Genomic DNA, 27,575 nt, shown 5'->3' with positions numbered 1-27,575 from the left:
TCGAGGTGCGGAGCGGGGGCTGCTGGGCCCAGCCGGTAGGCCAGGCCGCAGCCTTGAGCAGGCCCAGGGCGTTGCCATAGGAACCGCCCCGCGTTGTCAAGAGGCGGAGCGTCGTCATAGCAACCGTCACTTCCGCCAATCCGCGAGCGAGGCGTCGTCATGGCAACAACGCTCCCCGCCCCTCTGGGGAAGCGGGGCGTCGCCATGGAAACTACGCCAGGCACGCACAGGGGGGCGGGGCGTCTCAGCTGACCGGAAGAGGAAACTGGCCCCGCCCCGGCACGGCCGGGCTGGAGGACTCTGCTTCCCGTGAGCCCCCGCGCTCGCTTCCGGCGGGGCGGCGGCGGCTGGGCCGGGATGGAGGCCGTGCCCCGCATGCCCATGATCTGGCTGGATCTCAAGGAGGCCGGGGAGTTCGCTTTCAACGCTGCTGTTAAGAAGGTGGGGGTCGGGGCCTGCGTGAGGCCTGCCGGAGGCGGCGAGACCCCTTCCGGGATCGCTCCCGGAGCACCGTCTGGGGCCTGCGGGCCCGTGGGGGGATTGAGGGGCCAATGGGGGATCAGTGGGGTGTCTGTGGGAGCTGGGAGGAGGCTAGGGGCCTGTGAGGGAGAGGAGCGCCGGGGCTCTGTGGGCGGTGTGGGGAGGCCCTGTGGGCTCAGGGCCTCGCAGAGGTCCTGGGCTGTCCCTAGGGCTGCGGTAGGTGTGGGGCTGGGAGGGTTTGTGGGGCTCTGTGGGTCAGCCAGCTTATCCTGGCTACCACGCCTTATCGGTGTGGTGTGGGGTGTTGGGCTGGAAGTGAGGCTGTTGGTATATCCCAGCCCTGTCACCCCAGGGCTTTGTGCCCACTTTGGGACTTTCCAGGGCTCTCATCACTGGAGCAGTGGGTAACTATTGCAGGTGCTTGGGGGCAGAGTTGGAGATGCGAGGAAGCTTTAGTGCTTCCTCAAGCCCTGCAGTACCCAGTAGGAGCCATCCAGAGCTATGGGGTGAGTTGGCAGCTCTGTCCCTGCAGCACGTGACCGGCTCCCAGCACCGTGTTCTTCCTCAGACCCAATGTTCTCCAGCACTGCACTCGTGGTTCATAACTGTGATGGGCACTGCCGTCATCAAGAAGTGTGTGTCAGAAGCCCAGTGCTGTGTGCAGATGAATTTCTCCTCATCTCTCTCTCTTGCTGGGGATTTTGGGCGGAGGACGACATTTAGGAAGAGTGTGCTGGTGCTCCCATTTCTGACAGCCCCACTGCTGGCAAAGCTCTGTTACCCAATATGCAACATTAAGGATTGAGGGAAGCTCCAAGTATGGCAGAGTTGTAGTGACCTTCAAAAGGAGCAGCCCAGCACCCATCAGGAGTTGAAAAGAGAAGTGGGATTGTGCTTGTGAGTGCTTCTGTTGCTAGTGAGAGGCTCCTTCAGTGGGACAGCCAGAACTGGAGTCCTGTCCTGGGATAGAAACATGCAGAGACCATAGCCAACAGATGGGCTGATAGTCAACTGATGGGCTGAGGGCTGCTGCCCTGTGTCGAGGTCAACCCAAACCATTCCCGTTCATCCCCTGCCCATGGGATGTATGTTTTCCTCCGAGGGAGCAACGTGGTATTTGCCCTGATGGAAAAGAAAGATATTTGCCAACCTTGGAGCTGAAATGTGAAAGATTAGCAAGCATCTGTTGTGCCTGTAAAGGGCATCGTGATCAATGTGTTCCCTGTCCAAAGCAAAACATGGAGGGAGGAAAAGTTCCTGCAGACCCCAGCTTGGTGCCCTGCCTGTCACTCTGACTGCAGGGGAGCTGAGCCCCTCTCCCTTCAAACTTGTTTGCGCTGTGCTTTGGGTGCTCCATCCCCACCTTCATCTGAACGTGGATTTAGGCCTTTGTGATGTTTGCTTCTGTGAAAGATCTTGCCTATTATTTAAGATTTCTGACTGAAAAGAGTGATGTTATGGTGAGCATACAGCTTCACCTGCTGCATGAGTGGGCTGTCCTGGCAGGGCTGTCACCTCTCTGTCCTTCAGTTTGTTTTTATGAAGTGGAGGGAGATTCAGGACTTAATTATCAGCTATGAACAAGAAGCCCCACCTCCAGCTGGCACTTTGCAGTGCTACCTATAGAGGGAAACCTCGATTTACAACCTTGTTGGTTTACAAATTCGTTTATTTACGTGCATGGTGTTCCTCTGGTGCCACCACCTGCTTGCCTGCTGAAGTTTGGGATGTTGATAACAAAGGAGTGGGGTGGGAGGGGACACAGGGTGACACAGGGAGTGGCTTTGTCACCATGCAGCTGAGTCATGCCCCGCAGCCCTGGGCATTGTGCAGCTCTGGCCCGGCTGAGAGTTTTGTGTATGGATTTATTTTTATATTTTATTCATTGCATGGTGGGAGATTTAGATTACTTCAGTGGCAAGGGGGGCTGGCAGTGCTTCAGATGTACCAAACTGCTTTAACCTGGCAGAGAAATGCTAGAGGAGTGTAGTATACAAAGCCACAAGAGCTCTCTTCAGTCTGGAAGTGCCAAGCTTGCCAGAAGTGTAACCCAAAAGAATCATAGCATGGTTTGGGTTGGAAGGAACCCAGCCCACCCAGCCCCAACCCTTCCCATGGGTAGGAGCAGCTCCAATCCAGTCTGGCCCTGGGTGCTGCAGGGCTGGGGCACTCACAGCTGCTCTGGGCTGTATGTTGTGTTACTAAATCCACCCTGCTGTAGTTTAAAGCCATTGCTGTTGTCCTACCTCTGTGCTCCTGACAAAGAGTCCCTCCCCAGCTGTCCTGTGTCCCCTTTGGGCCGACACTGAGCTGCCTCACCCTTGGCTGCTCAGCTGAGGCTTTTCCTTAATGCACGTGAGTTAGGCACAGATGAGTATGAAAATATGAATCCTCCCCAATAATGCCTTCCCCAGTCCTGGCAGAACCCTGGGGCAGGAGTACATCCCTCCCACCATCCCCAGGCTGCCCTCTGAGCAAGCTCTGTGGCAAAGTGTCCTTCAGAAACAACACAGGGAATTCTTGCAGGCCCTGCCTGATGTGGGGCGGGCAGTGGTTGTGGTATTGCTCTCAGATGGGGCTGAGCTCTCACCTGTTCTTTCTCCCTTCCAGTTTGTCCTGAAGAACTATGGGGAGAACCCAGAGAACTACAACGAGGAGCTGCGGAAGCTGGAGGTGCTGCGGCAGGTAAGTCAGCACTGCTGGCCTCAGCATCACCCAATGGCAGTGCTTTCAGCAGCCAGGCTGTGTCCTGCACCCCTCAGGTGATTTGGGCTCCCTGAGAGCTTGAGGAGGTTGGATGTTAGGGCTCTGTAGCATGAAGCCACAGCCTCACTGAGAGCCTCCAAAAAAAGGGGTGGTGAGAGGCACACGGGGCTGAGGCAGAGCTGTTGGCCTGGCAGCCAGAGGGCTTTGTGCGTGTACAAGTGCTGGCAGGGCAGCCTGTCTTTTCCTTCAGGAGTAAAAGAACTGCTCCAACAGCCCTGCAGGCTGCAGAAACCCCCCACTGCATCCGATCAGGGACACGAGATGTTTCCAATTGCTCTCAAATTCCTCCTTTTTCTTGTTTCACTCCGTGACAGGGAGAACACGGGTTCTTCCTTCTTGATCTCACTGCTCTGGATCCGTAAATTGGTTCCATAAAGCATAATCTGGGGGCAGACAGACATCTTTTTCTCAGTGTGCTTATCGTGGGGGTGCCAACAAATGTGTGAGCCCAGCTTTCCCCTGCAGAAAGGCACCTGCTCCCATCTGCACACCTTGCTGCAAGCCAGGCGGGCACTGGGCCCTTTGCCATCACACCCAGTGTGCTGCCCAGCCCTGGGCAGATGATTCCTGTTTCTCTGTCTCCCCCAGAGCGCCGTGAACGTGCCCAGGGACTTCGAGGGCTGCAGCACACTGAGGAAATACTTTGGCCAGCTCCACTACCTGCAAAGCAGGATCCCCATGGGCGCCGAGCAGGAGGCTGCAGTCCCCATTGCATGGTGAGGTGCTGCTGTGCTGCGGTAGGGGAAAAGGGGCTTCCTCTTCGTGCACAGTTTTCCTGTACGTTCAAGTCTGGGGCATTAAGGATGGGAGGTTTGAGAGCTGCAATTGACTGCTGCACTTTGTGAAATGGGGAGGTTGCCCCAAGCCAGAACAGCTGTCCCCTCATCACTTTGCACGTCCTTTACAGACATCTGATACGTTCCATCCTGCACTGCACCTTTCCCCTTAATCTATGTGAAAGACCCTTTAGGCACAGTGCCCTACGTGCCTCCAGATAGCAGAGAGGCCCCTGGGGTTGGAGGCTGGTGGGGAGAATCTGCCTCCCAGAAGCTGTAGGAGGGCAGTGCAGTCACTGGTCTCTTTGTGATGGCACTTCTAGGCCAGCTTCCCCTGCTTCTGAAGCACGGCTGTGTCTGGCACAGGGGGCTCCTGGGAGCCCTGTGGAAATGGCATCCTGCCCCTGGGAAGCTGGCAGGAAGGCTGAGCTGAGACAGAGGCTGGCTCTAAGGAGATGCAAGACAGAGCCTGTAGCTCCACCTATAGCTGGTGAACAGCCTTCTTTCTTTGCAGGACAGAGATCTTTTCAGGCAAGACGGTGACTCATGAGGACATCAAGTATGAGCAGGCTTGCATCCTGTACAACCTGGGTGAGTCCTGAGAGACCAGCTGCCCTGCTGGTCCAGCCTTCATTTCACTGGGCATGAGGGATATCCCTCCTCTCTGCCCTGCCTTCAGTCTGTGTTCCCTCCTTGGAGCAGCCTGGCAGAAGCACAGGAAGCTGACTTTGGCTTTTGCCAGAAACTTCTTTCCCTTTCCTCTTTATCTGAGAGCACCCCAGTTGTACATTGCCCTGTGTCTGTGTCACAGCTGGGCTGCAGGTTCCATGGCTGCAGGAAGAAGGCTCTTTCTAGCACAGTGACCCAGTCAGACTTTGTGTGTCATGCAGCATCCCTCAGAATATGTTTAAAAACAACAGATGCAACACTTGTTGCCCTCTTGCTCTCCTGCCTTGGATTTTGTTGTGAACCCAAAGGAAAGGTCACGCTCATTCCAGTGCAGCAGAAGTTACTCACATCCCTGTGCCTGGGGCTGCCCCTTGCATTGCAGTCTGCTTTCTGTTCAGTAACAAAGGGCTTTAATGAAACTCCACCCAGATCTGGGCTTCACTGGCGAGGGACACCCAGCTTCTGGCCTTGGCACTGCATGTGGGGCTGCGTGGGGGCTGACCAGCTGCAAATCACTCCACTGAGCTGTGCTCCTCTTTCCCCAGGTGCGCTGCACTCCATGCTGGGCGCCATGGACAAGAGAGTGTCTGAGGAGGTAACAGTCCCTTCTCTTCAGTGTGGGTTGTTAAAAGCATCCACGTCACACAGCAGCTCTGGATGTCTGCTTGTTTTCTCAGCACACAGGATCGGGAGGGGAGAGATCACACAGCCACAATTTAGTGCATGCACAGCCTGCATTAAAACCACCATTAAATGCATTGAGAGCTTTCTAGATTGAAGCTGGCCCTAAGAGCAGGCTGTGGCAGCTGCTTTTGGGAGTCTCAAAGGAGGCACGAGCAGCACAGGAAACATCTAAGCCCCGCTGAGCTGGATTTTATCACCCCAACCATTGGTGTGAAGGCAGGATGCTGCCTCTCCAGTCTTCCACAACCTCCCTGCATCCACTGGCTTGGCTTGTGTGCATGCATGACACGTGTTCTCCTGTCTGCTCAGGGCATGAAGGTTTCGTGCACCCATTTCCAGTGTGCTGCTGGTGCCTTTACCTACCTGCGGGACCACTTCCCCCACTCCTACAGCGTGGACATGAGCCACCAGATCCTCAACCTCAACATCAACCTCATGCTGGTATGAAGAGGGCTCTGGGGTGGTGGGGAAGCAGTGGGGCAGTGGGAATGGCTCCTTGCAGGCCCTCGGGCAGCTGCTGTGTGACTGGAAGTGGGGCTGGGAGGAAGCAGTGCGTGGTGTCAGCCCCAGGGGTTTCCCTGAGCACTGCTCCTAGGAGCAGGGATGTGAAAGATAGAATCATGAAGGTTGAAAAAGACCTCTAAGATCACCGAGCCCAACCATCAAACCATCCTCAGCATGTCCCTAAGTGCCACATCTCCACCTCCAAGGATGGGGACTCCAACTCTTCCAGTGCCTGACTGCTCTTTCAGAGACACTGTAAAGAAAAGCTCTGTGCCACGCTGCTGGGCCCAGGGGCTGTGGGGATTGTGGGATTGTCTTTTTGGGCTGTGTGTCAAGAAAGGGACTGCTACCAGTGAGTCCAGGAGGGTTTCCTGTACAGGAAAACTCAGGCTTCCTTCTTACTTTGGCAGGGCCAGGCACAGGAATGTCTGCTGGAGAAGTCCATGCTGGACAACAGGAAGAGCTTCCTTGTGGCCCGGATCAGCGCTCAGGTGAGGCATTGGAGGATCTCTGCTGATTGCTTGCTGATTCCACAAGCACCTGCTGGAAGCAAACAGCCTTGCTCTCTCTGTGCATGGCAGTGGTGCTTGGGATGAGGAGCTTGGAAGGGTTTGTCCAGACTCTGTACAGCATCAGTGCAGCCACACAGGGCTGCTGTCACAGCGAGCTAGAAATGCAGTCACAGCTCCTCAAAGCAGAAGAACAGCAAATTTCCACAAAGAAAATTGTATTTTTAACACACCTTCTGGGGAAAACTTAGCACAGGGATGGCTGTAGTCTCTGGCTCTGACCCAAAATACATCAATAAGATGCCCACCATCTCGCTGTGCTGGCCGGGTGATCTCAGACCAAGCTCACTGAATCCTTTCCATTGCTGCTTTCCTTTCAAACTGGGATCTGTCTGTGGAGTTTTCAGATGCCCATCCTGCTCCCTACAGGTGGTGGATTACTACAAAGAGGCCTGCCGGGCCTTGGAGAACTCAGAGACAGCCTCACTGCTGGGAAAGATCCAGAAGGACTGGAAGAAGCTGGTTCAAATGAAGATCTACTATTTTGCTGCTGTGGCCCATGTAAGTGGGAAGAGTGGCACCACGTGAGACCAGCCCTTGATTTGCTTGCCAGAAAGATTTCTGTCATTGGAAGGATCCCTAACGCTGCTGCTGTGTTTTGTTCCAGCTGCACATGGGAAAACAGGCTGAAGAGCAGCAGAAGTTTGGGGAAAGGGTAAGTGTGGCTGTGCTGACCCACGCTGAGCTCCTGCCCTGCTAGGATTGAGTCCTGGGAGGGACTGTCATGCTAATGATGGGATTTGTGCATTAAGAGTTTATGAAGAGTGCTGGTGCTTCGTGGGGCTGTTTTGGTGCCACGCAGGTGTTCTTGGCAAACCCTATTGCACTGAACAAAGCTGCAGCCCTTGGGGTTGGCTGTGGTGCAAGGAGTAGGCACGTAATTCTGGGCCAACTCTGGTGCTTTTAACATATTTGGGGCTAATTCCTCTTCTCTCTGCAGGTCATCTACTTCCAGAGTGCACTGGATAAACTCAATGAAGCTATCAAGCTGGCAAAGGTACATTCCTTCTTTCTCTGGTAACAGTGACCAGATTGTAAAACCCTCAGTGTGTCACTGCTTTGTGGAAGCACCCTTGGGCAGGATTCTTTCACATCCCTGCTCTAGGAGCAGTGCTCAGGGAGACCTCTGGGGCTGACACAAGGCTGTCCACTCCTGAGGAAAGGGACAGAGTGACACAAGGGACTTTTGCTTTGCTGGTGTGAGTCTGGAGTGCAGTGCCTTGAAGTGGGAACTGAGTGACTCAGGGTACAGGTGTGGGGTGAGGGCTGAGCACTGCTGGTGGGCAGCGAGATACCAAGGATGAGAGTTGGTGGTGCCAATGTAAAAGCTTTCCTTGCCCATTGACTGGAGTGGCAGACATTATGGCTTCCCAGAACATCAGTGTTCCCCTCTGGGACCCCCATCAGCCCTCTCCAAGGCTCTGTTACCTTCCAGCAGCCCCACAGGGAGGGCATGGTGATGAGGTGGTGCTGGTGGTGCTGCTGCTGCTCCCAGGGTGCGCTCTGACTGTACCTGCAGACACACAGCTGCAGTCAGCACTGGGGCAGCAGTCCCCTACCCTTGCCTGTGTTAACTTGCTTTTGTTGTCACTTGTGCAGGGACAGCCAGAAACTGTCCAGGAAGCCCTGAGATTCACTATGGATGTGATCGGTGGCAAGTGAGTGTGCTCAGGCTGCCCCAGCCATAACTGTCCTGCTTTTCTATGGGCCACAAACACCTCATAGCCTGAGCAGCCAGTGAGGAGCCTCAGCAAGGCAGTGTCCTGTGTCCCCCCTGTGCTGCCTGAGGCTCTTGGCTCTTCCCAGAACCCAGGAGGGGCAGAACCTGACCCCGTGGGGACCACGCTCAGGGAGCCAGGGGTGATGTGTGCTTCTCATCACTTCTTGTTTCTAGGTACAACTCGGCCAAAAAAGACAACGATTTCATCTACCATGAAGCTGTGCCTGCCTTGGACACCCTGCAGTCTGTGAAAGGTAAGGATGGGCAGTGCCCCCTCCTGTGAGCTGCTAAGGGAAGGGGGGGGCATGCACAGTGATGCACGGCGGATCCGTGGAGATGTGGGAAACCTCTGGAGCAGTGGGACTTTGTGCTGAGATGCTCTCCTCTCTGTGGAATCTGCTAGGAATGAGGCTTTGACTTTGGAACAGAGCAGTTTTCCTGTTGGAGGCTCCAGACCCACACATGCTTTGTGTTTGAACTGCAGGTGCTCCACTGGTGAAAGCCCTCCCTGTCAACCCCACAGACCCTGCTGTCACTGGCCCTGATATCTTTGCCAAGCTGGTGCCCATGGCTGCCCACGAGGCTTCTTCACTGTACAGGTGTGTCCCAGGACACCCATGGAGCTGTGTGCAGACCTCCAGGACTGAGCTCACAAACAGCCTGTGTCCCCAGAGAGCCCTCATGTCCTCGTGCTTTGGGGGGGCTGAGCTGCAGCTCATCTCCAGAGGTCCCTTCCAACCCCTACGATGATTGTTTCCTGAGTCTCACAGCAGCACTGAAGGATTTTTCTCTTTGTTACAGTGAGGAGAAGGCCAAACTGCTGAGAGACGTAATGGCAAAGATTGAAGCCAAGAATGAAGTGCTGGAGTACGTGTGAGCTGTACCTGAACGGGGCCCTGGCCTCTCCCCCTGCTCCAGACCCGGGTGTAGGGCAGTGAGCTGGGCATGGGGTGGCTGCTGATGGGAACAGGCACCTCTGAGCTCTCAGCCCTTTGCCCTCGTGCTGAGCACAGTCTGTCCCAGTTTGCCCAGCTCTGGTCAGTGACCAGTTCCCAATTCATCCAGCAGCTTTGCTTTGCTGCTGGGGGACAATTCCTTAGGACCATGCCCTGAAGTGGCTGTGGTGTGGGATGGGGAAGCTGGGGGTGGTCAGGTGCCATCACTCAGGAGCTTCTTTCCACCTGTAGCCAGTTCATGGACTCCATGCAGCTGGACCCTGAGACAGTGGACAACCAGGACATGTACAGCCACATCCCCCCCATCCTGATGGAGAAGTGCGCCGCGCTCAGCGTGCGCCCCGACACCGTCAAGAACCTCGTCCAGTCCATGCAGGGTGAGCTCACTGGGACCAGCAAGGGGCTGGGATTGTCTTTTTCCCCCCTGGCTGCAGCTGGGGAATCTCCAATCACCATTTTCTTGCCTGTATAAATTCCTTACCCCTAAAGCTTCCTTCCCGTTGGCTGTTTGTGGTAGGTGACGGTGTCCTGCTTGCCGCAGAGAGGTTTGGTGCTTCCTGGAGCGCACTGCAGGCCCCTCCTGGGCACAAACCAGCCTCTTTGTTGCTCTTCCAGTGCTCTCTGGGGTGTTCACTGATGTGGAGGCCTCGCTGAAGGAGATCCGGGACCTGCTTGAGGAGGACGAGGCTCAGGAGCGCAAGCTGCAGGAGCTGCTGGGGAAGGGCTCAGTGTCACAGGGCTCCCCGCCACCACCATCCTCCACAGGGTTGGCCGAGGTCAGCAAGGAGTGTTCCAAGTACATGGAGCTGCACGAGAAGGCCAGCTTCACCAACACAGAGCTGCACAAAGCCATGAACCTGCACATTGGCAACCTGCGCCTGCTCAGCGGGCCGCTGGAACAGGTCCGGGCTGCGCTGCCTTCACCCACGCTGAGCGAAGGTGAGAAGCACGCTGCTGACCCACCCCACATCCCAGCCCCTGCAGCTCCTCTCCCTTTGCTTTGGGGTTGGGCTGGGGTTGCTGCGTGGCTCCACCGCAGCCGCTCAGCGTTCCCTATCCCCCAGATGACAAACAGGTGCTGCAGAACCTGAAGAGAATCCTGGGCAAGGTGCAGGAGATGAGGGACCAGCGGATGTCCCTGGAGCAGCAGCTGCGTGAGATGATTCAGAAGGACGATATCACCACCTCACTGGTCACCACTGATCGCTCCGAGATGAAGGTGGGTGTCCTCAGCCCTTCCTTGTGCCACGTACCCCAGTATGGGCTGCAGTGAGAACTCTGCTCCATCCCAGCCTCAAGCCCCTTGGGAGGCAGTGTGCCTACTGGCCCCTCAGATCCTTCCCTCTTTGGGCAGAAACTCTTTGAGGAGCAGCTGAAGAAGTATGACCAGATCAAGGTATACTTGGAGCAGAATCTGGCTGCGCAGGAGAACATCCTGAAGGCCCTGACAGATGCCAATGTCAAATATGCAGCTGTGCGCAAGGCCCTGGCCGAGGTGGAGCACAAGTGAGTGGGGGCATGGGATGATGTGGGTCTTGGTGTTTGGAAACAGCCTTCACCCACTCCAAACGGGCTGCCTGTGGGGCTGGGGGCTCTGGTGACTGCTGATGCTGCACAGTGGGGCTACCCAGGGGCAGGGGAACATGAGGGCAGCCCTGTTCTCTGTGTGCATGCACACACCTCTGTGCCACATCCCCAGGTGGAACACCACTGTTCAGACCTTGGTGGCCTCCTACGAAGCCTACGAGGACCTGATGAAGAAATCTCAGGAGGGGAAGGACTTCTACACCGACCTGGAGGGGAAAGCTGCCAAGCTGCTGGAGAAGGCGCGGGCAGCCTGCCAGGCTGCTGAAGCCAACAGGCAGCAGATCTTGGAGAAGTAGGTGGTGCTGGGGCTGGAGGGAATGCAGTGGGACAGCCAGGGAGGGAGAGAAGCACGGTTGGCTGCGGGGTGGAGGCTCTGGCTTCGGTGCCACAGCCCTGTGAACTCTCCTCACCCCACGGGGCAGCGTCAGCACCCTGCTGGGTGGAGATGGGGGAGGCTCAGGGTGAGCTGCCCACGTTAATCCCTACTCCCCCCTGGCAGGGAAATGAAGAAGCACCCACCCCCTCGTCCCACAGCCCCCAAACCCTCCCTCCAGAAGAAGCCATTGGAGCTGGAAGCCGAGGGGCCAGAGGTGGGCGACCTCCCCCCGCTGGCCTCCCTGGCCTTGGCCGACCTGCCCGAGGATCTGCGCAGCCTCCCCCCCGACGTCCTGGCAGCGCATCTCGCCCGCCTGCCGCCCTCCACGCTGGCCGCGCTCGCCCTCGATCCCGCTCTGCCTGCGGGGCTGCGGCCCCCCGGCCCCGACCTCTTCGCCCCCAGGCTGGCGAGCGCACCGCTGCAGCCCGGCCAGCCCTTCGCCCCGCCGCGCTTCCCCGCCCTCCCCGGGCATTACGGGCTGCCGCCGGCGCCCGCTGCCGGCCCGGCTCCCTTTCCCCACGTCTCCGGAGCTCCGGTAGTGCCGGCGCAGCTCCTGCAGCCCTCCGCCCCCCAGGTGAGCGGGCCGCCCCCCAGCTCGGCCCCTTCCTCTGCCCCTCAGCTTTTCCCCGCCGCTTCCCTGCTGCGGGGTGCGGTGCAGCCCGGGCCGCCGTTGGCGCAGCCCGGTTACGCGGTGCCCCGCCTGCTTCCCCCTCGCTCCTCCCCGCAGCACGGCACCGCCGCGGCTCCCGCTGTTTCCTACGGCCTTGGCCAACCGGGGCTGCCCCCGCCCGGCCCCGTCAGACCCCCGGTCGTGGGTCCGACCCCGGTGGCCGTCCCCGAGCAAAACCCGCCCGCGCGCCCGGCCACCACCACCGTGGACAGCGTGCAGGCGCCCATCTCCAGCTGCGCGGCCCCTCCGCGGCTCCCGGGGCCGGCGGTGCCCCCCGGGGGGGGCTTCGTGGCCCCGCAGCGCCCGGGCGGCCCCCCCGCCTCCTTCCCCCCCTATGCCCAGGCGGGGCTGCAGCCGCCCTTCGGCCACTCGGCTCCGTTCCCTCCGGCGCAGCCCCCCGCCGCCTTCCCTCCCCCCGCGGACCTCCCGGTTCGCCCCCCGGCCGTCGCTGCCCCGCAGCCGTTCCCTCCCGCAGCAGCCGCTCCCTTCCTCCCCCCGGCCCGCCCGCAGGTCTCGCTGCCCTTCCAGCCCCCGGCCCGGCCCCCGTTGCCCCCCCAAGGCCCCTTTGCCCAGCAGCCCTTCTCCGGCCCCGTAGGGCAGCTGCCTCCCGGGCAGCCCCCGCTGCGGCCCCAGCTCTACCCGCTGCCCCCCGGGCAGGACAAACTGCCGCCCCCCGGGCTCCCCCCGCACGGCGGGTCCCTCCCGTTCGGCACGGCGGTGCCCGGACCCCCCGGTCAGAGCGGCCCTATGGCGCAGCCCATGCACGGCGCTCTGCAGCCCGTGCCTGGCGGTTCTCCGGCTCTGCCCTTCTGTCCCAGCCCCGCTCCGTGCCACCCCGCCGCCCCTATGAGGCCCCCGCAGCCCTCCCCCGCCCCATCTCCAGGCCCCGTCCTCAGCCAGGTTCAAGGCCCCGTGGTGGTGCCGTGCCCTCTCGTCCCTTCCCCGGCCCCATCCCCGCAGCCTCCCGTGCAGCCCCCGCCGTTGGTGCCCGGCGCGGTGCCTCACAGACCCCCGCCGTCGCTGACCCCCGCGCCGGGCACAGCCGAGACCGCCTTCCAGCGCCAGAGCTCCTCCACCGACGACCTCCTGTCCTCCAGCCCCGAGAGCCAACACGGCGGCTCCAAGGCGGCCGTGGGGCAACCCCTATTGCAGCCCACCAAGGCGGACGCCAAGGAGGGTCAGAAGCCCAAAGCGGTGCAGCTGATCGAGAACGATCCCTACGAGAAACCCGAGCGCGTTTTGCGGCTGCGGGCTGAGCTGGAGCGCTTCCGAGCGCTGCTGCAGCGCCTGGAGCAGACGGAGCCCGGCGGCGCCGCGGAGCTGGACGCGCTCTGGAAGGAGCTGCAGGACGCCCAGGAGCGCGACGCCCGGCAGCTCTCCATCGCCATCGCCCGCTGCTATTCCATGAAGAACCGACACCAGGACATCATGCCCTACGACAGGAACCGCGTGGTGCTCCGCTCGGGCAAAGACGACTACATCAACGCCAGCAGGGTGGAGGATCTGTCCCCGTACTGCCCGACCATCATCGCCACGCAGGCGCCGCTGCTCGGCACAGCCGCCGACTTTTGGCTCATGATCTACGAGCAGAAAGTGTCCGTGGTTGTCATGCTGGTGTCGGAGCAGGAGCTGGAGAAGGTAGGGCTGCTCCATGGGGGAGTGGAGGGCTGTCCCTGCACTGCTCGGTACGCGGACGGGGGGTGATCTCGAGGCACTCCTGACCCTTTTCCCCGTCTCATCCCTAAAGCAAAAAGTGCTGCGGTATTTCCCGACGGAGCGGGGCCAGCCGGTGGTGCAGGGTCCCATCACTCTCGTCCTCAGCAGCGTGAAGGCGGCCCCGACCCACGTGGAGCGGATGATAACGCTGCAGTATCGCGATCAGAGCCTGAAGCGCACCGTCATCCATCTGCAGTTCACCTCCTGGCCGGAGCTGTACGGCAGAGGGCTTCGGGGGGCCGGGGGGAAGGGGATGAAGGGGGACGGAGGGGGGAAAGGGGGGCGCTTTGTAGCAGGGAGGGAGCTGCTCCTTCCCCACCGGTGCAGCTCCAGCTTGGGGGGAGAGACTGCGTGGGGCAGCCCTGACCGCGGGGTGGGTAGGGGTTGAATTGGGGTCCCCAGCGTGCACTGAGCGTCCTTTCCCCGCAGGGGTCTGCCCGATAGCAAGGCGAGCCTGCTGCGCTTCATCCAGGACGTGCACGGCCACTACCTGCACCAGCGCCCTCTGCACACCCCCATCGTCGTGCACTGCAGGTGAGCGGCGCTGCGGGCTCGGCTTGGTGAGAGGTTCGGAGCGGGGATGGGGAGGAGGGAGGGAGGGAATCTCTTTGATGCCCTGCCGGTTTTGTGCCCTCCGGCCGCATCTCCGTATCCCCGCAGTTCCGGCGTGGGCCGCACCGGCGCGTTCTGCCTGCTGTACGCTGCCGTGCAGGAGGTGGAGGCGGGGAACGGCATCCCTGAGCTGGCGCAGCTGGTGAGACGCATGCGGCAGCAGCGCAAGCACATGCTGCAGGAAAAGGTGCCGGGGGGCCCTGGGCTGGGGGCGGAGGGGGGGGGGGGTTGTATCCCGGTGCTGTGCTCACCGTGCTCCCACCTTCCTCTTGCAGCTGCACCTCAAGTTCTGCTACGAGGCCGTCCTGCAGCACGCCGAGCAGCTGCTGCACCGCCACGGGGTGGGCGCTCCGGCCGTCCCCAAAGCCAACAGCGCATCCCCAAAGGTGGGTGTGGGGGCTTTAGAGGGGGGGGGGGGGGGCGGTGGGGGTGGCACAGCGTGGGGGGTGACGGAGCTTCTCCCGCAGCTCTACTTCCAGCAGGACCCGCAGGATCTGGTGCTGGGCGGCGATGTGCCCATCAGCTCCATCCAGGCCACCATCGCCAAGCTGAGCATCAAACCGCCGGGCGGGGGGGAGGGAGGGGGGTGCTGGGGGCCGGAAGTCGCCCCTGTGCCCAACGCTGCCGCCGTGGAGGCTGTGCCTGTGCTGCCTGATGCTGTGACGGACGGAGGGACGGGGACGGACGGAGGGACGGCGGTGGATGGCGTCTGCGCCCCCAACCCTGAGCCGGTGCCAGAGCCGCCGGGTGACACCGAGAGCAGCAACCACGTGGAGGAGATCCCCCCGCCAACCCCCGCTGCCCCCCCGGCGCCCACCTCCTCCCTGGAGCTCCTCGCCTCGCTCACACCTGAGGCTTTCACGTTGGACGCGTCGCTGAAGGGCAAACAGCGCATGAACAAACAGAACTTCCTGCAGGCGCAGACGGGAGAAGGGCTGCGGGCACCCCGGCCCAGCGATGACCCGCTCAGCATGCTCGACCCCCTCTGGACACTCAACAAGAGCTGAGGGGTGGCTCAGCCCCCCCTCCCCCAGCAGCACTACAGCCCCCAGCTCTGTGGGGCCCGGTGGGGCACGGCCTCCCCCCACCCTCTGCTTTGTGCAGCGTCACACGGGCGCTCAGCGCGGCCTTTCACTCTGAGCAGAACTGACTTTTTCAGCTCTTTGCTACTAAAATAAAGAGAGTTTGATCTGGCACTGAAGCGCTTCTCCAGCTTGGGCTTTGGCCGCAGCCGTGGGGCTGAGCGAGAGGGCGATGGGTCGGCACTTGCAGCAGCCACACTCGGGTTAGTTGTGTTTAATGGAGGTGTCTGTACACATATAAAACACGATCCGGTACAAAAATGCTCCCACTGTACAGCACAAAGCGTACAGCAGCGCTAAGGCCACCCGAGGTGCGGGGCGGGCGCCGGGGCCAGGGCTGTCCTCCTCCTCCTCCCCCCCTGCAGCTGCTCCCGGGCTGCAGCGCTGCCCCTACAATCAGTGGGGTTTGAGGAACAGACAACAGCGTCGTTTACTTGAGCACAAAGAGCATTAGGAACTGCTGGGGAACGGCCCCGCACCCCTGGAGCAGAATGTGCGCCCTGGGCCCCTCTACCCCAGTCCAAGGAGAAGGAGGAGGAAGGTGCTACTGCTGCAGATGGGGCCCGGGGCAGCTCCCGCACTCTCCTGCCAGAATAAATAAATATATACAGCATATAAATAAATAGGGCAGGAACTGCTGCAGCACAGAGCCCACACACAGCAGGGCTGCCCTGGCCCTGCCTGCGCGCTAAGGCACGTGGAGCCGCTCAGCACGGAGCCGTCCTGCCTACAGCCACAGAGCTGCGCTGCGTGCAGCGGCCTCCTGCCCCATGGAGCACTGCAGGCAATGGGGCCCCGGCTGTGCTGCAGCAAGGCAGGCACCTGAGCCCCCCAGCTCCACGCTTCCACACTCACTGCTTTCATTCGGTCTCCTCACCAGCTGCCCGGCTCAAGGAACCACCTCAACACGCCCCAGCTGCATTTCCTGCTGCAGCCAGCGGCCCTGCAGCTCCTGTCCCACGCAGGGTGCTGCAGTGGAGCACAGTGCCTCCAGCACGCTGCCTCAGCAGCACGCACACCAACCTCTGACCATCCCATGCAGCCCAGGAGCAGCGCAGGAAACATGAGGAGGCCGCAGGGCTCAGTGCCTGCAGCCTGGCAGCCGACACAGAGCAGTTCACATAGAGCAGAGCCAGCAGAGCCCTGCAGAGCTGCACATCCAGGTCCGTCCCATCGCCGCATCCACCCTGCGCTCACCGCCCGGCCTGCAGCAGCCGTCCCTCCTCAGTCCAGTTTCTCCAGCACTGAGGGCACGTAGACCAAGCTGAGCTCGCTGCCGAAGTTGCAGACGATGGCGGCGTTCTCCAGCACGAGGATCTGCCGCGCGGGCTGCGACTCGTTGCTCTTCCCCAGGTAGACAGTCTGCAGCAGATCGCCGTAGCCGATGTCCCAAAAGGAGACGCAGCCCTGCCCGCCCGTCACCAGCAGGTTGTCGGAGATGACGCCCAGGCTGGAGCCACAGCCCATTTCCTGCATGGAAGTGAAGAAGAGGCTCAGCCCCAGCACTGTGCCAGGAGTGGGGCTGGAGTTGAATTGTATCATAGAATCACAGAACAGCCTGGCTTGCAAAGGAGCACAGTGCTCATCCAGCTCCAACCCCTGCTGTGTGCAGGTCACCAACCAGCAGCCCAGGCTGCCCAGAGCCACATCCAGCCTGGCCTTGAATGCCTGCAGGGATGGGGCATCCACAGCCTCCTTGGGCAACCTGTGCCAGTGCCTCACCACCCTCTGGGAGAAGAACTTCCTCCTCACATCCAACCCAAACCTCCCCTGTCTCACTTTAAAACCATTCCCCTTGTCCTGTCACCACCCACCCTTGTACATCAGCTGTTCCCCCTCAGCCCACACATCCACACACTCTGTGGGGTTTGCTGGGAACCCTCCAGCCTCCCTCCTTCCCCCCACTGCCACCGACCTGCTGGATGGAGTAGAGTTTGATCCCCGAGCTGCGGTCCCAGATGCTGATCACGTCATCCAGGCCGCTGCTGATGACGCAGGACGTGGTGCAGGTGAGGGAGGTGACGTCCCCGCGGTGCGCATACATGTGGCTCACCTTGCTGCCCGTCAGCACATCCCACAGGCAGATGGCCCCATCCTGCCCTCCACTCGCCAGCACCATCGTCTGTGAGGGGCAGAGCCGGGTCAGGAAGCGCAGAGCAGAGCAGCGGAGCCACTCGGATCACCCAGGACTCCCTGCTCTCATTTCTCTTCCCAAGGGACAGAGAGCAAACCCTCAGCAGGGGTCGCTCCCTCTGCTATCTCAGAGGAGCACACGCCAACTTCTCCACGTGTATCACAGCCCCTCTGGCTCAGCAGCCATCGTAAGGGATGCTCTCCTGGTTCCCACCCCGGCTGAGCTCACCTGATCAATGTACACAGCAGTGATTGCTCCTGAGTGGCCCTGCAGTGTGAACAGGCAGCAGGAATCCTCCAGGCGGAACACCTGTGGGGCACGAGGGGCAGAGGTGAGCGGCCACAGGGCACAGGGAAGGGTCAGGGGAGAATGGAGACACCCCCCAACCCAGACACTGTCCCAGAAATCACCCAGCCCAGAGGCAGGAGGGTCTCCCATATCAGAAGGCTGTGATGCTGCCACACAGGAGGAGCTGCACAGCTTGAGAGCTGGGCACCAAGGAACCTGGTGAGCTGCTGGGGAGGAGTTCTGCAGAGAGTTCTGGGGGTCCTGGTGGATCAACAGTTGACCAATGGTTGACCATAAGCCAGCAGCGTGCCCTGGTAGCCAAGGAGGCCCCGGCACCCTGCGATGCACTGCACAGAGCACAGCCAGCAGGGCAGGGAGCTGCTCCTCCCCTCTGCTCTGCCCTGGGGGCGCATCAGGAGCGCTGCAGTGCGGGGCCGCCCGGCTCCAGGAGATGGGAACTGCTGCACAGAGCCCAGCTGTGGGGTGGTGGGGCCTGGAGCACCTCCTGATGGGGCAGGATGAGAGCCTGGGCTGTGTGCATGGTGAAGAGAAGGCTGAGGGATCTGAGCACTGCTGAGGGGATCTGAGTGGGGCTGAGGGGATCTGAGTGGGGCTGATGGGGATCTGAACAGGGCTGATGGGATCTGAGCAGTGCTGATGGGGATCTGAGCAGGGCTGATGGGATCTGAGCAGTGCTGATGGGGATCTGAGCAGGGCTGATGGGATCTGAGCAGGGCTGATGGGGATCTGAGCAGGGCTGATGGGATCTGAGCAGGGCTGATGGGGATCTGAGCAGGGCTGATGGGGATCTGAGCAGGGCTGATGGGATCTGAGCAGGGCTGATGGGGATCTGAGCAGGGCTGATGGGGATCTGAGCAGGGCTGAGGGGAGCTGAAGGGAGGCACTGGGCTCTGTTTGGTGCTGCCCAATGCCAGGACATGGGGCAGCAGGCACAGACTGGAAAACAGAAAGTTCCATCTGAACATGAGGAACACCCTTCCCATAAGGGGGGCAGAGCCTTGGAACAGAGCCCAGAGAGGTGGGGAATCTCCTTCTCCGAAGATATTCAAACCCACCTGGATGCTTTTTCGTACAACTTATGGCAGGGAACCTGCTTTGGGGGGGGTTGGAGTTTGGGGGATCTCCAGATGTCCCTTCCAAGTTCTCCTGCAGTTCTGTTACTCCATGCTCTGTTCACTAAGATACCTTACACAGAGCTCTGCCATTCTACCACCAAGGAGCCCCCACCATGCAGATGAGCACAACTTCAGGAATGCATTGCACTGCACTGCACTGCACTGCACCAACCACACCACCCAGGCACGCCCTGCCTTCCTGCACACCTTCCTGCACACACACACGTGCCAGCATCGCCCCCACTGTGCACGAATGGAGCTCACCCACAGCCAAGAGGCTGCTCACCCTCAAAGTGTGGTCCTGGCTGCCCGTGACCAGCCGTCCTGCTGCAGCCTTCAGTGCTGTGATGGGTTTCTGGTGGGCGCAGGAGACGGTGTGGGTGAGCTGGCACACGATGACATCGCTGCTGCTGAACACTGGGGAGGATGGGATGCTGCTCCTGCTCGGGGCTCCTGCAGGGAGAGAGCACAGTAAGTCCTCACTGCAGCTCTGCGTGTGATCTCAGCCAGAGGGGCACAACGAGGATGCCTGGGGCTGAACCCAGTGTGAGTCTGGGCACCAAAGAGCTGAGCAAATCAGCAGTCCTTCCACAGTCAGTCCTTGGCAAGTCTGAGAAGGGTGACACTGAAGAGCACTGTGGCTGTCCTTGTGAAAGAGAGCACACAGCTGTGCGCCCTGCAGGGAAACAGCATTTCCATGGCCAGGCCTTTCCCACAGAGCCTGCTCCTCCTTCCCACAGCATGCAGACCCCAGGGAGTGAAACCATCCCCCTGCAATGGCTTCTCTCCATTCCAAGCCATCCCAGAAGCAAACGAGCCACCACAGTGCAGAACAGATACCACCAGTGGTATTTCAACTCCTGTATCACAGCAGTGCCACGTGGGGAGCCAGTGCCTGGAGCAGACCTTGCTGAAGGAGTAACTGGGAGCTGGGAGAGGAAAGAGGTGCAGGGCAGAGCTGACCCTAAAGCACAGCTCCACTCTTCAGACTCAGGCACTGGAGAACAGTACCTAAAGGGAGCCTGCAGCCAGGAGGGGAGTCAGCTCTGTGCAAGGGGAGATGGCAGCAGGACGAGGGAAATGGTTTGGAGCTGAGGGAGGGCAGCTGGAGGTTGGATGTGAGGGGAAGTTGTGTGCTGTGAGAGCGGGGAGGGGCTGGAACAGCTGCCCAGAGAGGCTGTGATGCCCCGTCCATCCCTGGAGGTGTTGGAGGCCAGGTTGGATGGGGCCCTGGGCAGCCTGGGCTGCTGTGCAATGGGGAGGTTGGTGGCCCTGCATTGGTGGGGGGTTGGAGCTTCGTGATCCTTGAGCTCCCTTCCAACCCAACCGTTCTGTGATGCTGTGCAGTGCTCAGAATGCTTTCCCTCCTCAAAGAATTCCCAAAGAATTTTGGCCTCCTTCTGCTCAGTATCACATGTGGCATCCTGCAGCGCTTTTGGAACAAAGCACTGATGCAAAGGCTCAGGAAGGGGCTGTGAGATGATGCCTGCTCACCTCGAAACTGCAGGTGGCTCAAGGATGTGTGTGTTTCCAGCGAGAAGAAATCCAAGGAGCCATTCAGCCGAGCAGCAACGATCCTGGGGGAGAAACGAGCTCCATGAGCACAGGGCTCCCTGCTCTCCAGGGGTGACAGCCCCGAGGTGAACCTCCCCAGGCAGAGCACGAACTGTGCCAGCTCCTCGTGCTTGGAAACCGCATCAACCAGCAGCAGACGGAAATGCTTCAGGTCTGAGCAGAAAGTGGCACCCAAAGACACAGCTGTCAGAATTACTCTGGATACTCCATTACTAGAAAGCTTGAGTGTGAAAGAGTGACCTCTGGGACTGAGTGGAAGCAGGGAGCCAACACCTCGCAGGGAGCCTGCCAGGCTGGGGCTGTGTGCCCTGCACACAGGGGGTCACACTGGGGTCTGGGCTCACCCTCCACATCCTCCTCCTCTATAGGGACCAGCAAACACGAGCACAGGTTACCTGTTGTTCAGGAACACGAGGGCTGTGATGCCAGACTGACTTTCCTCATTACTGCTGCGCAGGGTGCCCTCGATAGCATCCCACACCTGGAAGGAGAAAGGTTTTGTGCTGTGATGCTGAGCCCAGCATCATCACCCAGCAGTTTGATCTCCCAGGGATCCTACAGACACAAACCCTTCATGGACACGACTGGGGGTGCTGTGTGAGCAGCAACCTGCCCCGTGCAGCACAGCGTGGGGATCCCAGTGAGCAGAGGGATGCAAGGCCACACTGTCCTCTTCTTCCTTCTAGCATTACTTCTAATAAATGATGTTTTGATCTGTGATCAATGGGTGCCTTTCTTACTGGGGTCACAACGAATGCTGGTGTGCTACACGTTCATCCTGCACTGAGCTCATGGCAGCAGCTCAGAAGGCACCTGAGCTCAGAAGTGCATCAAAAGAACATCTGCTGCGTTTATTTGAAGGAAAAATCTAGCTTACTTACCAAAAATTAGACTCAGATTAAACCAATTCTGGAAGTTGGAGATTTAAATTTCCAATTCAAGCTTGCTTCTAAGCCAGCAATCTTCCTACAGAGCCCCTTCCCATCCTCCTTTATGCCATTACCCAGTGGCACGGCAGCCTCAAAGCTTCCCCAGTCTCCAAGAGCACTGCTTTACCTCGCGCAACATGAAGCATTTATTTTCCTTACACTGAAGACTGAGGAATAAAGCCAAGCACCGACGAAGGAGAAGCTCTTTCCAAGCTGCTCTGGGTGACAGCAGACACCACACCGCAACTCCTGCCCCGTTACACAACAGAACTGAACCGAAGCACTGACATTTTCAGGGCAGATTTCTGCCCCATCCCACAGCCCTGCCTGCTGCTGGGGGTTCTGGCCCAGCCCTGCCCAGCGCTGCTCACCCGGTGCCGGCCAGCAGGAGCTGCCCTGCTTACCTCCAGCTTGCCGTTACTGCGGCCAGCCACGATGAGGTTCCCCTGCAGATCCAGGCTCCAGACAGAGCTCTCAAAGTCTCCTCCCCAGCAGGGAAGAGGTGCCGACTTGTCAAACCCCGTTAGGGACTCATCCCCCAGGCTCCTCCTGCGGCCGCCGCAGCCGCCCTCCTCGCCGCCGCAGCCCAGCGATCGAGCAGCGCTGCCCCCCACACAGAACCCAGCCTGCCCGTGTGGGGCTGAGAGGCCGCTGAAGTTGATGCAGTTGGAGGTGCTGTGCTCTTCGTACACCTTCCCAACCAGGCTGCTGAAATCGTAGCCGGCCTCCTTCTGGCTTCTCCCCACGGCGCGGAGCCGCGGCTCTGACTCAGCCACCTTCACCTGCTCCGAGAAGTTGGTGTCGATGAGGGATGTGAGGTCTGGTTGGTCGCAGAAGAGGGGGGGCTGCGGAGGGCTCAGCATCCTCTTCAGCTGATGGCTGCCCTCAAAAGAGTCATCCAGGCCGTTTTTGCCATCCGGGCTGTGATCCCAGCTTTCCTGGTAGTCAAAAATGCCACTGCTGTCTCTTCGTAACCTGAAAGATGGTGGTAAAAGGGTCAGCTCTTCTGTTTTCATTGCCTCAGAGGGGCTGGGGTGGATAGGAACGCCGAGGCAGTAAGCCTGCCCTCCACAGAGACACAAATCACCAGCACAGTGATGGCAGGGAGCAGGGCTGGGTGATGAGGTCGGACTAGATGATCTTATAGGTCGTTTCCAACCTTGTGATTCTATGATTCCGTGACAGGGCTGCAGTGAGGGCAGTGACCGCTGCCTCCTGGCACAGAGGTCTGCAGCAGCCTGATGTGTGCAGCTGGTTCAGAGCCACTCACCTGGGTTTGGGGATGACAGTGAGGCAGTCTCCAGTCTGAGCATCCCACACACGGATCTGCCCCACCAGGCAGCAGCTGACGAGCAGCATCCCATCACTAGCCAGGCATTCAATGTCCTGCGAAGGGAGAAGGAGCACAGCTCAGCACGTGGCACCAGCAGGGCCTCTGGGCTCTCACAGTCACTGTGTGTGATCAAGAAACCATGCAGAGGATACATCTCATGTCCAAACCCCACGGCTGGCTTAGCAGCCTGTGGGCGTTCGAAGGAAAACACACTTTGGTCCAAGTCCCAGCTGTGCACCACAGACTGCTACAAGCAAAGCAGGCTCCATCTGCCTTCCCCTGACAAAGTACAGCCCAAAAAGATGGTAGGATCAGTCATGTCTGCAGCCACACAACCCAGTGTGAGCACAGCACGGACAGGAGATGCAGGGATGGTGAAAACAGGGGCAACACATTGGGCTCTGCAGGACACAGTGACTCAGTAGTGTCTCCGTGGGACTCGATCTGGATGGGTGCCTCAGAGCTTTGTTTTATCTCACAGTGGAAGAAAAAGCTCTTCCATCAAGGAACATGAGTGAGCTGAGCAGCAGCACCATTCTGGGCATGCTCAAGGGTGGTTTTAGCACTGGAAACAATATTTAACAGCTCACACCTATGCACTAGCATTTAGAAGAAAGATTCAGTAGGCATTACATATTGGGGATCCACAGCTGCCCCAGCAAGGAAAGCTGGATCAGCACAGCCATCAGTCAGCAGCTTCATACAAAGGGATGGAATAACAGCGATGGCAAAAAAACTCGCCCTGATTTCCCTGCACAAAATTCACCCCCTGCTGTCAGCCCCCAAGGCTGCATCACAGCAAGGCCTGTCCCCCAGCAAGGCTGCAGTCCCAACACACCGCAGGGATCAAAAGACGCCTTTGTGCTGACGACCACCCAGCTAACGCACCATGAGGTGCCCCCTGAGGACCAGGGGGACGATCTCAGTCTCGGGTGGGGAGTAACCGTAGTCATCACAGGGCAGGTCCCCCCTCCTCCTCCTGCTGTGCGACAGCCCGTTCTGCCCGTAATTCTTGGGGCACAACAGTCGGTAGAGGCAGAAGAGCAGCAGGACCAGGAGAATGCCTGAAGCCAGGCCCAGCGCAGCCACCCTGTGCAGGCAGAAAGAGAAAACAGGTGAGACAAAGGCCCGGCTGCTCACTCCTGCTCTGTTGGAATACACTGACAGTGCTGCTGGTCTAAATTCTCCATGAGAGCATTTGCAGCAAGGTCCGTGCTGCTTTGATCCAGGGCTTGGTCTAGCAGCTGGCTGCACTCCCTGAGCAGGGGGCTGGAGCATAGTGAGCTCTGAGGGCTCCTCCAACATGAGCCATTCTGTGATTCTACAGTGATTTCTGGAAAACGAAGGGTGTTTTTATAGGAAAATGTTGATTTCAAAGAGATTTCTAGAAGAAGAGCAGTAGGACAGAAAGAAAAACATGAGGTGGGGATCAGAGTAACACCAGGAATGCTGAACAAAGCCCAGGGAGAACACAGATTGGGATGGAGAGCTGGGGGCTCCTCTGAGAGCTTGTTCTCAGTAGGAAGGGAAACTCTTTGCTGCATGGGAGCTTGATGTAACACCCAATAAAGCACTGCTGAGTCCCAGCATCTATCCCCAAAGCTGAGTATCCCTGCTCCCCAGCAATACACCCCACAACGAGCGGTGCCAGCAGTAACACTTCTCACCCCACTGTTAAAACCACCCAGTTGAAACACATCACAGTAACTCCGAGGTGCAGGACTCACTGCACAACGCTCAGGATATGGCAGTGAACACTTGCACACGAGTGTCTGCACACTGTTTGCCCACAGCCATCCACGGACACCAGCACCAAGTGCCCTGCACCCCACCAGCAGCAAGGTGTGCTGTGTGCCACACAAACCACATCCTGCTGAGGAGCTCAGCGGAGGGAAGCAGTGCAAGGATGCATTTAGGGCTGTGTGAGCAGAGCTGCAGTGCCCTGAGCGTTGCAGGATTTTGCACTGAAGCTCGACATGGATCTCATCGTTTTCCTTTTTTTTCCCCACCAGCAGAAAAGCCCAACAGCCAAAGAGCAACCTGTGTGTCAAGAGAGTTAAGGGTGTTCAGGAGGCTGCAGCAAGGCCTCTTTTACTTGTAAAGGGTGACATCCCGGTGTCCTTGCAGCCTGGATGATGTCTGGTCGGGCTGAGCTTCAGCATTCAACTTCCCACTGCTGGAGGACAAGAAGGGCTGGTAGCGGTTGGCCTCCTGGGGGTGCCGCACTTCCAAGGCCTCTTGTGGGTTCAGGTACAGCGTGACTGGGATTGCTGGCAGGATGCTGATGTACCTGAAGGATGGAGATGAGGAGAGCTTAGCATCACCACGCGCAAAGAGACACAAAAACACAACTGGGTTTCCTTCTCGTTACCCTCAGCTCTTGTCCTCAGCAGCCAAGGCAGGCTGCCCACAGTGCAGCGTGCTACTGTTGACCTCAGATGGATCACATTGATTTAAGTAGAGAGAAAATGATCACAGTTTCCTCTACAGCGCAGACCAGAAGCCATCAGCATTTCTTCAACTCAACTGACTCAACTCCTGACGTACCATCCCCACCACACACACACAACCACACGTCATTTTACACAATCCTAAACGTCTTCTCCCAAAAATACAACAGCTGGGATGCAGGCAAAGAGCCAGCAACACAACCAAGAGCACAAGAGAGAAACACAACCCCCATTCCCAGACAGGCAGCTCCACACAGCTCGCTACCACTGCCCAGCAGCAGGAGGAGCCAGCCCACCCACCTCTTGGCCAGAGTGATGTTGTAATAGCTGAAGAGGGACGGCCAGTGTCTGAAGGAAAGCTTCCTCCAAATCTCTTCATCCTCTGCTCCCCAGGTGACCTCTGCTTCAGTTCCCAGCTCCGTTTGCCCGTTCCCTTTGCCTTCTGGTCCTTGGGCCCAAGTGTGCTGGTTTGTCTCCAGCCTGCCCAGGGTCTCCAACCCCGCCTGCTGCTCGCGCTGCTGGGTTTGGTTCTCTGACAGCTGTATGGGGTCCGATGGGAAGACCGAGAGATCAATCTTGGGGTCTCCAGCAGGAAGGACCCCTCCAGGAACGGGCATGGGAGGCAGGCCTGCTTCACCCAGAGGGCTCTGCTCAGTGACCTGTGACGTGAGGTAGGTGCGGAGACCGGCAGGATCCGTATAAACCAGGATTCCAATCCAGATCACTGTCCCAGCCTGCACCGTGAGCAAGGAGACACAGCACTCAGTGCATGGCCCTGCATGCAGCCCCTCCTGCCCTGCGAGCCGGCTGAGCTGCTCAGCACATCCCAGCCCTCAGTGACATTCTCACCCCAGACTCTTATCCTTTAAGAAGATTGGGAGAACAGAACACAGCGAATGTGAGCGCTGCTTTTCTGGGAGCTATCTGACTCAGCCTGATGGTAGGAACTCCACTTGGCCCACTCTAATGCACAGCAGGGAAGAGATTTCTCACTGACGGCTGAGATCAGCACATCTGCCATCCTCAGACAGTGCTGGGGAGGCTCAGAGCAGGGCTCTGCTTTAACTCTGCAACACATGGCACAGCCATGCCTCTCAGATATGCACCAACTGCCATCAGTGTTAGCTGGCAGCAGCAGGCTGGGCTGTGCTTTGCAGAGCCATGGAATGCATGGTCTGCACTGTTTGCATTACAAACATCCAGACCTGAGATGCAGAGGACAAATAGGTGCAGTGCTGTGTAACCACTGCAGTCACACCTGTAAAAGGGAACGTATTAGGCTTTCATGGAGAGAAGTGTCTCCATGCTTTTATTCCACACTATCTGCAGGAACAAACGGGGCTCTTGCTCTGTAAATACCTTTTCTCTCCACTTTCACAGTCCTTCAAGATCTGCTCGTATAAAAGACTCTCAAAGCAAATATCAGGAACTTGTCTGCTACCCGCACACTCTGTGCAAACACAAAGCCCTGAGGCTGCTGTATGCAGAGGGATGTTCTTAAAGAAGCTGCTCCTGAATTATTTACCATGGGGAAATCTAAGTCTTGCAGGGGAGCAAAGATGCATGAAAATCATAGAATCACAGAACAGCCTGGGTTGCAAAGGAGCACGATGCTCATCCAGCTCCAACCCCTGCTGTGTGCAGGTCACCAACCAGCAGCCCAGGCTGCCCAGAGCCACATCCAGCCTGGCCTTGAATGCCTGCAGGGATGGGGCATCCACAGCCTCCTTGGGCAACCTGTGCCAGTGCCTCACCACCCTCTGGCTCAAAAACTTCCTCCTCACATCCATCCTAAACCTCCCCTGTCTCACTTTAAAGCCATTCCCCTTGTCCCATCACCACCCACCCTCACACACAGCCGTTCCCCTCCTGTTTATCCGCTCCCTCCAAGCACTGAAGGCCACCATGAGGTCTTCCCCCAGCCTTCTCCCCTCCAAACATTCAGCTTTTCTCTTTTCCCTTTCCCTTGGAAGCCCATTTGGGTTGGCTCAGAGCCCAGCAGGACATCCAATACCACCCTGCAGCTCACCATGATGAGTCTCTGGGCCAGGCGGGTCCTGGCAAAGAAGTAGATGACCCTCAGCCTCTTGGGCAGGCGCAGGTTCCTGAAGGACGACGGCTGCAGGGTGATGGTGTGCGGGGTCGCAGGTCGCACGGCTGGCTGCCTCTCGTAGCGCTGCGAGCGGCCGGCAGGCTTTGCTGGGGGCAGGCAGGCCTCTGCTGGCAACCGTTTGTTCAGGTCGGCGAGCTGCCAAGGGAGAAGCGATGGAGCCATGGGCACGGCGTGCAGTCAGCCATCCACACTCACCTGGACAGGGTGAGGGCTGGCCCTGAGCTCCCACACACGCTCTCTGCTCAGTCTGGCCCAGTCTCTCCCTGGCACGCACGCTCCTGCAGTCACCTGCCTGTGACCAGCTCTCCTTCCAGCCCACTTATCCAAACTCTGCATGTTTATACCCCCGAGGGCACCCAAGCCCCTCAAGTCCCATCCCCAGTCCCATGTGTGTAACCAGCAAGCCCTGCCCCAGAGCTCTTACCACCCAATCCTTAATGCCTAAGAGAA

The 27,575-nt window shown here is 58.9% G+C and overlaps 2 protein-coding genes across 8 annotated transcripts in view; one reads left to right on the top strand and one right to left on the bottom strand.

Annotated features, from left to right (window-relative positions):
• The first annotated feature begins 268 nt into the window (after nucleotides 1-268).
• PTPN23 (protein tyrosine phosphatase non-receptor type 23) lies at nucleotides 269-15,286 on the top strand. The gene is made up of 25 exons (XM_052695017.1): nucleotides 269-441; nucleotides 3,091-3,165; nucleotides 3,835-3,962; nucleotides 4,537-4,613; nucleotides 5,237-5,286; nucleotides 5,685-5,816; nucleotides 6,290-6,370; nucleotides 6,818-6,949; nucleotides 7,056-7,103; nucleotides 7,389-7,445; nucleotides 8,048-8,106; nucleotides 8,343-8,422; nucleotides 8,653-8,767; nucleotides 8,970-9,035; nucleotides 9,356-9,501; nucleotides 9,740-10,063; nucleotides 10,189-10,343; nucleotides 10,479-10,630; nucleotides 10,824-11,003; nucleotides 11,211-13,395; nucleotides 13,505-13,689; nucleotides 13,903-14,007; nucleotides 14,134-14,272; nucleotides 14,361-14,471; nucleotides 14,553-15,286. Exons 1-25 carry the CDS (start codon nucleotides 358-360, stop codon nucleotides 15,090-15,092), a joined length of 5,406 nt encoding a protein of 1,801 aa, XP_052550977.1. The 5' UTR covers nucleotides 269-357; the 3' UTR covers nucleotides 15,093-15,286.
• An 80-nt stretch (nucleotides 15,287-15,366) lies between these two features.
• SCAP (SREBF chaperone) overlaps nucleotides 15,367-27,575 on the bottom strand; it is a 52,008-nt gene continuing 39,799 nt past the window's right edge. For all 7 annotated transcript variants that reach the window (XM_052695030.1, XM_052695029.1, XM_052695027.1 and 4 more), the window contains 12 exons: nucleotides 27,042-27,260; nucleotides 25,313-25,746; nucleotides 24,658-24,852; nucleotides 23,451-23,652; nucleotides 22,500-22,615; nucleotides 21,634-22,204; nucleotides 20,696-20,781; nucleotides 20,220-20,302; nucleotides 19,012-19,178; nucleotides 17,530-17,610; nucleotides 17,083-17,289; nucleotides 15,367-16,637 (listed from right to left, as the gene is read on the bottom strand). In XM_052695030.1, the coding sequence (XP_052550990.1) occupies nucleotides 16,392-16,637; nucleotides 17,083-17,289; nucleotides 17,530-17,610; nucleotides 19,012-19,178; nucleotides 20,220-20,302; nucleotides 20,696-20,781; nucleotides 21,634-22,204; nucleotides 22,500-22,615; nucleotides 23,451-23,652; nucleotides 24,658-24,852; nucleotides 25,313-25,746; nucleotides 27,042-27,260 (2,607 nt within the window). In that variant the 3' untranslated portion in view covers nucleotides 15,367-16,391. The remainder of the gene's footprint in view (nucleotides 16,638-17,082; nucleotides 17,290-17,529; nucleotides 17,611-19,011; nucleotides 19,179-20,219; nucleotides 20,303-20,695; nucleotides 20,782-21,633; nucleotides 22,205-22,499; nucleotides 22,616-23,450; nucleotides 23,653-24,657; nucleotides 24,853-25,312; nucleotides 25,747-27,041; nucleotides 27,261-27,575) is intronic.

This window comes from Tympanuchus pallidicinctus, unplaced genomic scaffold (genome assembly GCF_026119805.1).
Source record: "Tympanuchus pallidicinctus isolate F22 unplaced genomic scaffold, pur_lepc_1.0 scaffold3, whole genome shotgun sequence".
Classification (NCBI taxonomy): Eukaryota; Metazoa; Chordata; class Aves; order Galliformes; family Phasianidae; genus Tympanuchus; species Tympanuchus pallidicinctus.
This window is presented reverse-complemented; position numbering and strand designations above follow the sequence as displayed.

Excerpts from the sequence above, each read along its gene's own strand:
- PTPN23 (XM_052695017.1), top strand. The coding sequence starts at position 358 with ATGGAGGCCGTGCCCCGCATGCCCATGATCTGGCTGGATCTCAAGGAG. Across the intron at positions 9,502-9,739 it reads CCTCGTCCAGTCCATGCAGG|TGCTCTCTGGGGTGTTCACT; the intron begins GTGAGCTCACTG and ends TTGCTCTTCCAG. Across the intron at positions 11,004-11,210 it reads AGGCAGCAGATCTTGGAGAA|GGAAATGAAGAAGCACCCAC; the intron begins GTAGGTGGTGCT and ends CCCCCCTGGCAG.